Source organism: Hypanus sabinus, chromosome 8 (genome assembly GCF_030144855.1).
Source record: "Hypanus sabinus isolate sHypSab1 chromosome 8, sHypSab1.hap1, whole genome shotgun sequence".
NCBI classification, from domain to species: domain Eukaryota; kingdom Metazoa; phylum Chordata; class Chondrichthyes; order Myliobatiformes; family Dasyatidae; genus Hypanus; species Hypanus sabinus.
Genome location: NC_082713.1, coordinates 19826119 through 19834871, shown reverse-complemented (window position 1 = coordinate 19834871; position 8753 = coordinate 19826119). Strand labels below are relative to the sequence as shown.

Below are 8753 nucleotides of genomic sequence, written 5' to 3'. Positions count from 1 at the left end.
GACCTCGTACCACCGCACTCAGACTTCTGAGATCGAGAGAGCGGAACTGCCCCAGTGCAACGGTTTCTCCACTTTAAAAACTCTCCCGCACAGGTTTCCTCATGCAGTTCACTGAAGAACGACCCAAACCCAAGTCATCGTCGGTCACTTGGAGTATGGGGTCTAACATGAGGCTGAAATCATTGGCAGTTCTCTGTGCCCAGTGTAGTACACAAGCACTTGTAAAATGACTAATTTCAATATAAAACATTTATTGTGAGCCACTCTGTAGAAATTCCAACCAAATTCAAAACAAGTAATTATTGAATGAGAAGTAGAGTAATTATCTCATCCATAGTTTATGTAATTTGACTGAAAGTAAACAATTATAATTTTAATATAGTGGAGACTGTACAGAGATATATTTACCATTGGCATACCAAAACTAACACAGATTCAAACAAACCTTCTACCAATAAATTCAGGGGGTTTGGGATCAGTCTATTAAGTTTCTGTACCTTAGCAATAAAATAGTTATGCTATCAACACAAGTCTTCCAAATACTCAGCTAAGAAACCAAGTCATCGGCGCAGAACCATTCTCCGAATCTTTCATACAGAAGCCCACATCTCATGTTATTCCTTGATGTTGAGAGTGAAAAAAATTCTGCCCGAATATCTGTCTTGAACGATGTCGTTTTTGATGCCACGCCCATTTATTTTGCATTGAAGCCAGACTTCAGAGTTTTTCTCCTTCAGTTCGTATTGCATTGCCACCAGCGGGCTTGAGTAATTTACCTAAAAATTCAAATAGAATTAATGTTTCATTTCCTTTAAGCAGGTAATGCGTGTCCTTGCCATGACCATTGACACATTGAATGCAGATCCTCCCCATGTTACGAACACCCTAGTTGTGTACAACCCTTTATAGAACCAATGTTTGAGACACCAGCCGGATTCTCTGCCACATGTGAATTCTACTCACAGCTGCATTTCCACCTTGCAGGCTGTCCAGATTTACAAGCCATTCGCAGGAACGGAGCCCTGTTGTAACGTGGAGAGGGCTGGCATATTGGAAAATGTTATAACCAAAGCTAATGAACATGCAAAGTAACACACACACACACACACACACAAAATGCTGGAGGAACTCAGCAGGCCAGGATGCATCTACAGAGAGGAACAAAGAGTCAACATTTCTGGCCAATCCTCCAAAAGGACCACACATGGGAAGGAGGCTTGCGTGCCTCAGTGACCCTGAGAGCTATGCTGGCAGGAGCTTTATTCTCGGGCACCTGGTAGGGTCACTATGGCTAACAGGTCAAAGGGTAGAGGCCAGACTAAGAGTGATCCACTGGTCCCTCAGGTTCGGGGGTTCAGCTCAGGGTTATCAACCCTGACTGGTTAAACTAAATTGTTACGGAAACAGCAATGAAGAATCCCTCTACATGAGGGCGATGGTATTTGAGTGAAATAGAAAAATTAGCCACTTACATGTGTCAGTTTGCCGTAATAAGGAAAGTACATAAGATCAAAGGCTCCCTCACGTGGATAGAAGTGAATTGTAACATTGTTGTTTCCTTTCTGAAAAGAGCAAGTGTATATTTATATTGTATTAATGACATTGTCAGAACTAACAAATTAACATAAGTTACAGTAAAATATATGTAAATAAGTGTAAAAGACAATAGCGAGGAAGTGATCATGAGGTCATTGTCCGTTCAGAAATCTGATCGCAATGGGGTTGAAACTGTCTCTAAATCGTTGTCTCTCTCTTCCGGCTCCTCCCTGACTGCGATGAGATGAGAGCATGTCCCAGGATGCGAGGGTCTTTAATGGTGGATGCTGCTACCTCGTGGCATTGCCTTTTGAAGGTCTTCTCACTGGTGGGGAGGTTAGCGTCCATGATGAGTTTACAACCCACTACAGCTTCTCCTGAGCCTGTGTACATGTGCCTCCAAAGCAGACAATGATGCAACCAGTCAGAACATTTGTAGACATTTACTAGAGGCCTCAATGACATACCTAATCAGCTCAGCCTCTTAACATTGCCGCTGTCCTGCCTTCTTCGTAATTGCATCAATATGTTGCTCCCAGGATAAACCTTTGGAGATGTTGGCACCTAGGAACTTGGATCTACTCAACCTTTCCACTGTTGACCCCTCAGCCCAGAGCCAGCTCCTCTGGGATCTAAGCCAGTTTCCATTTGTGAACCAATTACTTTAAGTGTCAGGTTTTTCCATGAATGGACAATGTTGTACAAGTTCCAGAGTCAGAGAGAAATAAATTCTGTAAGCTCTGGTTGAATTAGTTGTACAACAACAATAATGTGCACTTCAATACACCTAAGATGAACCAGCCTTTATAAGTTGCCCATTGTATTAATTAAGTGACATCAGCATACATAGGTTAGTGCAATTAGTGGCATACAGTGGCAGTGACCCAGGTACAATTCCTGCCGCTGTATATAGGGAGTTTGTATGTTTTCCTCGAGACCACGTGGGTTTTCTCTGGGTACAGTTTAGGGTAAAAACACAAGAAATTCTGCAGATGCTGGAAATCCAAGCAACTCTCACAAAGTGCTGGAGGAATTCAGCAGGTCAGGCAGCACCTATGGAGGGGAATAAACGATCGATGTTTCGGGCCGAGTCCCTTCTTCAGGACTGAAATTGGAAGGGGGAAGATGGGGGGCAAGAAGGAGAGCTGGAAGGTGATAGGTGAAGCCAAGTGGATGAGAAAAGAGAAGGAGGAACCTGATAGGGGAGGAGAGTGGACAAAAGCAGAAAGTAGAGGAGGAGGGGACCCAGGAGGAAGTTATAAGCAGGTGAGAAGAGATAAAAGGCCAGAGTGGAGAATAGAAGAAGACGGGAGGGGGAGGGGGAAAAAGTTCCCAGAAGGAGAGATTGATATTCATGCCATTGGGTTGGAAGCTACACGGATGGAGTATAAAGTGTTGCTCCTCCACCCTGAGGGTGGCCTCATCGGGGCACAAGAGGAGGCCAAGGAACGACATGCTGGAATGGGAATGGCGATTGGAATTAAACTGGCCACTGGGAAGTTGGGCTTTGGTGAACGGAGCAGAGGTATTCAGCAAAGCCACCAGGAAGTTCCACTTCTGGTGAATGGAGCAGAGGTATTCAGCAAAGCCACCAGGAAGTTCCACTTCTGGCGGATGGAGCAGAGGTATTCAGCAAAGCCACCAGGAAGTTCCACTTCTGGCGGATGGAGCAGAGGTATTCAGCAAAGCCACCAGGAAGTTCCACTTCTGGCGGATGGAGCAGAGGTATTCAGCAAAGCCACCAGGAAGTTCCACTTCTGGTGGATGGAGCAGTGGTGCTTGAGGGTTAGTACGTTGTGGGCATGCTACGCTGGCACTGGAATCATGGTAACACTTGCAGGCTGCCCCAGCACATCCTCGAACTGTGTTGGTCATTGACACAAGTGATGCATTTCGCTCTATGTTCCAATGTACATGTGACAAATAAAGCTAATCTTTAATATTATTTTAATACTCATGCATTCTGCTTAAACTTCACCGGAATACAACCACACTTTGGCATGTACTTGATTGGCCAGTGGCCACCAGCGTTACTGCAATGACTCAATGCAAGCTTTAACATGGGCGTTTATGATATGTCACTCACCATCATTTCACAGCTCACATAGGGTTTGACTCCTTTGCCAGGCAAGTACCCAATGATCTGAAAAAGAATTGAATTTCAACAAAACTGGAATTGGAATTGGTTTATCATTGTCACATATACTGATTTACAGTGAAAAGCTTGTCTTGTATTCTGTTTTGATAGGGTCTGTGGATACAATAGGGTCTTTTAAGAGACTCCTGGACAGGTATATGGAGCTCAGAAAAATACAGGGCTATGGGTAACCCGAGGTAATTTCTCAGGTAAGGACATGTTCAGTACAGATTTGTGGGCCGAAGGGCCTGTATTGTGCTGTAGGTTTTCTGCCTTTCTAGATCAAATCATTGCACAATGTTACTGAGGCAGAACAAGCTAAAACAATAACAATGTGGAATGGATCACAGTGAGGTAGATGTGAGGTCAACAGTCCAACTTATTATAGTATGGATGACTGGGGAGGCCAAGTCTTTGGACATATTTAAAGCAGAAGTTGATAGGTTCTTAATTAGCAAGGGTGTGAAAGAATATAGGGAGAAGGTGGGAGAATGGGGTTGAGGGCAATCATAGATTAGCCATGATGAAATGGTGGAGCAGACTTGATGGGCCAAATGGCCTAATTCTTATGGAACTATTTTAACCAATCCAAACGAATTGAACCAATATAAATGCAAGCACTCATCAGGAACACTCAACTGCGCACAGATGGCGTCACTGCGACTGGTGATGAAACGTTTGTGACCTAACTGCCAGGCTCAGTGAACAACCCTACAAACTATTTTAATAGTTTTCTAACAGCAGGGTTGAAGCTGTCCTTGATCCAGGGTGGTACATGCTCACAGGATTTTGTATCTTCTACCCAGTGGAAGGGCAGGAGAGGCAGGCAACAGTGGGATTTGTAGAGCACAATCAAGTCTCAAGCAGACAAAATTATGAGGGCATCTGAGAAGAAAATGTTCACACCGAGAGCAGTGGGTCTCCTGTGTACAACCTGAGGAAGTGGGCAAGACAAATATTCTCGTAATATTTGAGAAGCATCCAGACGAACATGAAACACAAGAGATTCTGCAGATGCTGGAAGCCGAGAGCTTCCAAAAACACACAAAATAACGGAGGAACTCAACAGCTCGGGCAGCGTCTGTGGAGATGAATGAACTGGTGAAGAGTCTTGGCCTGAAATGTCAACTGCTTATTCCCCTCCACAGATGCTGACGGACCTGCTCTTGAATTGTTAAGGTATAGAAAACTATGAATCTAACATGGGTGAACGGAATTAGCACGGGTAGGTAAAATAGTTGACGTGGGTGTTGTGATCAAAGGCCTCCACATGTGTGGTACAACTCTATGAAAGGTACGGTTATTTGGACAATACCCATCGCTATGGCAGGGCAGGACTGAGAGATCTGGTGACGTACTCCTGCTCCTTGTGTTCTTAAAACAGACCAAAATAGTAGTGAATAATCCAAAAATAATAACACAAAATAAATAAAAGTGATGAGTATTTTTAAAGATATCAAGTTTATAATGCAGTGGAATACAAAACCTACAGAGAGTGTTTGATACAACCCAGTCCATCACGGGCAGAGCCCTTCCCATCATTCAGCACATCCACAAAGAACGCTGACACAAAGAGGGAGCATCCATCATCGAGGACCCCACCATCCAGGCCGTGCTCTCATCTCGCTGCCACCGTCAGGCGGGTGATACGGGAGCCTTAGGTCCCACACCACCGGGATCATGAACATTTATGACCTGGCAGCCATTAGGCTCTTGAACTGGCATGGATAACTTCACTCAACACAACCATGAACTAATTCTATGATCTACAGACTCACTTTCAAGGAATTTTTACAACTTAAGTTGCCAGTGTTATTTTTTATTTAGACAGTTTGTCTTTTTTTGAACATCGGTTGTTCACAGTCATTGTTTATGTATAGTCTTTTTGTAAATTCTATTGTATTTCTTTATTTTTCCTGTAAATGCCTGTAAGAAAATGGATCTTAAGGAAATATACAATAACTTATTCAGTACGTACTTTGATAATAAATTTGCTTTGAACTTTGAAGACCATTAGATATAGGAGCGGAATAGGCCATTTGGCCCATTGAGTCTGCTCTGCTATTTCATCATGGCTGATCCATTTTTCCTCTGAGCCCCAATCTCCTGTCTTCTACCCGTATTCCTTCATGCCCTGACCAATCAAGAATCTATCACTCTCTGCCTTAAATATACATAAAGACTTGGCCTCCACAGCTGCCTGTGGCAAAGAATTCCACAGATTCCCCACTCTCTGGCTAGATGTTGCTCCTCATCGCCCCTCTATTCTGAAGCTCTGTCCTCAGGACTCTCCCACTCCACATCCACTCTGTCAAGGCCTTTCAACATTTGATAGGTTTCAATGAGGTCACCCCTCATTCTTGTGAATTCTAGTGAACACAGGCCCAGAGCCGTCAAACACTCTTCATATGACAAACCTCTCAACGCTGGAATCATTTTCGTGCACCTCCTTTGAACCGTCGCCAGTTTCAGCACAACCTTTCTACAACAAGGGGCCCAAAACTGCTCGCAATACTCCAAGTGAAGCCTCACGAGTGCTTTATAAAATCTCAATGTTACATGAAGTACACTTAGTAAATTCCAGGAATAGTTTGCTAATTGTTAAAGGATCTTTTAGCACACTGGAGCACTGATTGACGAGAAAGTTACCGGTTCCTCCCTCACCTCAGAACTCAGTCTAGGCAGCTGCTTCAGTGTATTCCAGAGGGAAATGTAACAAACACACATTGATCACTTAGGTGCCCTGTTGAATATATTTGTCATCTTTGTCACAACCCAGCAACCGAAAGTATGATAGAACACCATCCATGTTCCCTTCAAGGTCTCACTACATACTAATTTGTATATACTAGTGATTATTCTTTGGTATAAGATCAAAAGCCAGGAATGCCTCAGCTATCCACGTGATGAGGACATCCTCCTGATGTGATCATACTTCAAACAGGGAGCTCAACACCACCTACAGGGATACTTAGCCATGAATATTGACTTTGCCCATGATGCTCATATCTTGGAAAAGATTTGCTTTCAAACTAATATATCTAGAAACAATTAACTGATAACTTGTTCCTCTTTGCATCTGTAGGAACTTGATGTGAATAATTTGGTGGCACCTTGACTTGTATTGAAGGGCCCATATGGTCAGAATAACATCTCTGTCTGTCAGGCATTTTAGAAAATCCGAAGGACTTCATTCACTGGAGTGCAAGAGAATGAGGGGAGATTTGATAGAGGTATACAAAATTATGAGGGGTAAAGATAGGGTAAGTGCAAAGCAGGCTTTTCCTACTGAGGATGGATGAGAGTACAACTAGTGGATATACCTTAAGTGTGAATGGAGAAATATTTAAGGGGAAGCAAAGGGGGAACTTATTCACTTGGAGGGGCTGTCCATGTGGAACAAGATGCCAATGGAAGTGGTGGATATGGGTTTGGTTGCAACAGTTAAGTTTGGATAGCTACGTGGATGGGAGGGTTATGAAGGGCTATGCTCCAGCTCAATGGGACTAGGCAGAATAAGAGTTGGGCACAGACTAGATGGGCTGAAAGGCCTGTTTCTGTGCTGTAGTCCACTATGACTCCAAGGATATGAAAAGTCATACTTGTGCAATGTCTCGACCTAATCAATAAGTTCTGTATGTTGCAGGCATTAGACATTGCCTTTTGCGACTTCACTCACAGATCCCAGCATTCACTAGTGCTCCCAGACTAATTGGCACATAAAGATAACGAAACCAGCCACGAAAACCCTGACCACAAAAGAAACACTTGAGAATTTCCATTGTGACACACCTTAAAATATTAGGCTGCTTCGTGGCAGTTAAAGGAAAACAACTTCCATGCTGGAGTGATGCAAGGAATTTAGTGAGAGAATATAAATATGGGCCTGGGCTGTTGAAAGTATTTCTACCAATGGGCATGGAGACTTCAGAAAAGACGGAGGGGTTTAGAACAGAGATGAGGGGGGAGCTCGGTGAACCTGTGGAACTCATTGCCAGAGACAACTGTAGGAGACAAGTCACTGGGTATACTTAAAGTAGACTTTGATAGGGTCTTGATTAGTAAGGTCATTAAAAATTATGGGGAGAAGGCTGGAGAATGTGGTTGAGAAGGAGAATAAATCAGCCATTTTGAATGGCATAGCAGACTCGATGGGCCAAATGGCCTTATTCAGTGGGTATGTACGGAGATCAGAAATGTTGGTGAACAATATAACTCTAAAAGGACAGGCTGGTGACCCAGCAGGACTTGCTTCAGAGTACAGATTGGTCCTTGGAGTGTAGGAGTAGATCCATATAGGTGCAGGTGGAATGAAGTTGGGCAAAAGTGAGAGTAGGTAACCTCGAAGGATGGCGTGGCAGCAGAGTGGCCAGCAAACACTTTACAGTGCCAGTGATCTCGGATGAGGGCTCAATTCCTCCTTCTGTCTGTAAGGATTTGGTATATTCTCCCCATGTGACCGCGTGGGTTATATCCGGGTGCTCCGGTTTCCATCCCACATTCCAAAGGTGTACAGGTTAGGGTTGAAGCCAGCAAGTCGTGGGCATGCTACTTTGGCACTGAAAGCATGGCGATGCTTGAAAGCTGCCCCAGCACCTTCTCGGACTGTGTAGGTTGTTGATGCAAAATTACGCATTTCACTGTATGTTCCGATGTTTCGTTATACATGTGACAAATAAAGCTGATCTCTCTTTCTTCCTGTGTGCTACAGAACAAAGGGTCAGAAGCACAGTTTAAAATTAAACAGAATGCTGAAGGTCTTCTAGAGTGGCACTGAACTTTCATGGTTCCACTAACATTAAGGTTCCCTGGAGCGCCCAGAGGATGCAGTACCACAGAGATAAAATTGGAAGTCGGGTAGTATTGTCATCTCTTGATTTCAGTTTCCTGCCCTGAAAATGCTACTTGGTTAACACTCATTGAGGTAAGGAGACTTCTCTGACAACCTGGAATATAGATGCGTAAAACTACAACACAGAACACTACAGTGCAGAAGCAGGCCTTTTGGTCCACCTGGTCTATGACAAACTATTAATCTGCCTAGTCCCATCGACCTTCACTTAGATCATAGCCCCTCGTA

General features: G+C 43.8%; 1 protein-coding gene across 1 annotated transcript in view; it reads right to left on the bottom strand.

Annotated features, from left to right (window-relative positions):
- Positions 1 to 231: 231 nt before the first annotated feature.
- Positions 232 to 8753, bottom strand: part of LOC132397953 (protein ATP1B4-like) — a 66146-nt gene continuing 57624 nt past the window's right edge. Inside the window, exons 7-9 of the mRNA XM_059976787.1 lie at positions 3623 to 3679; positions 1473 to 1562; positions 232 to 776 (exon numbers count right to left, since the gene is read on the bottom strand). Of these exons, the coding sequence (XP_059832770.1) occupies positions 615 to 776; positions 1473 to 1562; positions 3623 to 3679 (309 nt within the window). The 3' untranslated portion in view covers positions 232 to 614. The remainder of the gene's footprint in view (positions 777 to 1472; positions 1563 to 3622; positions 3680 to 8753) is intronic.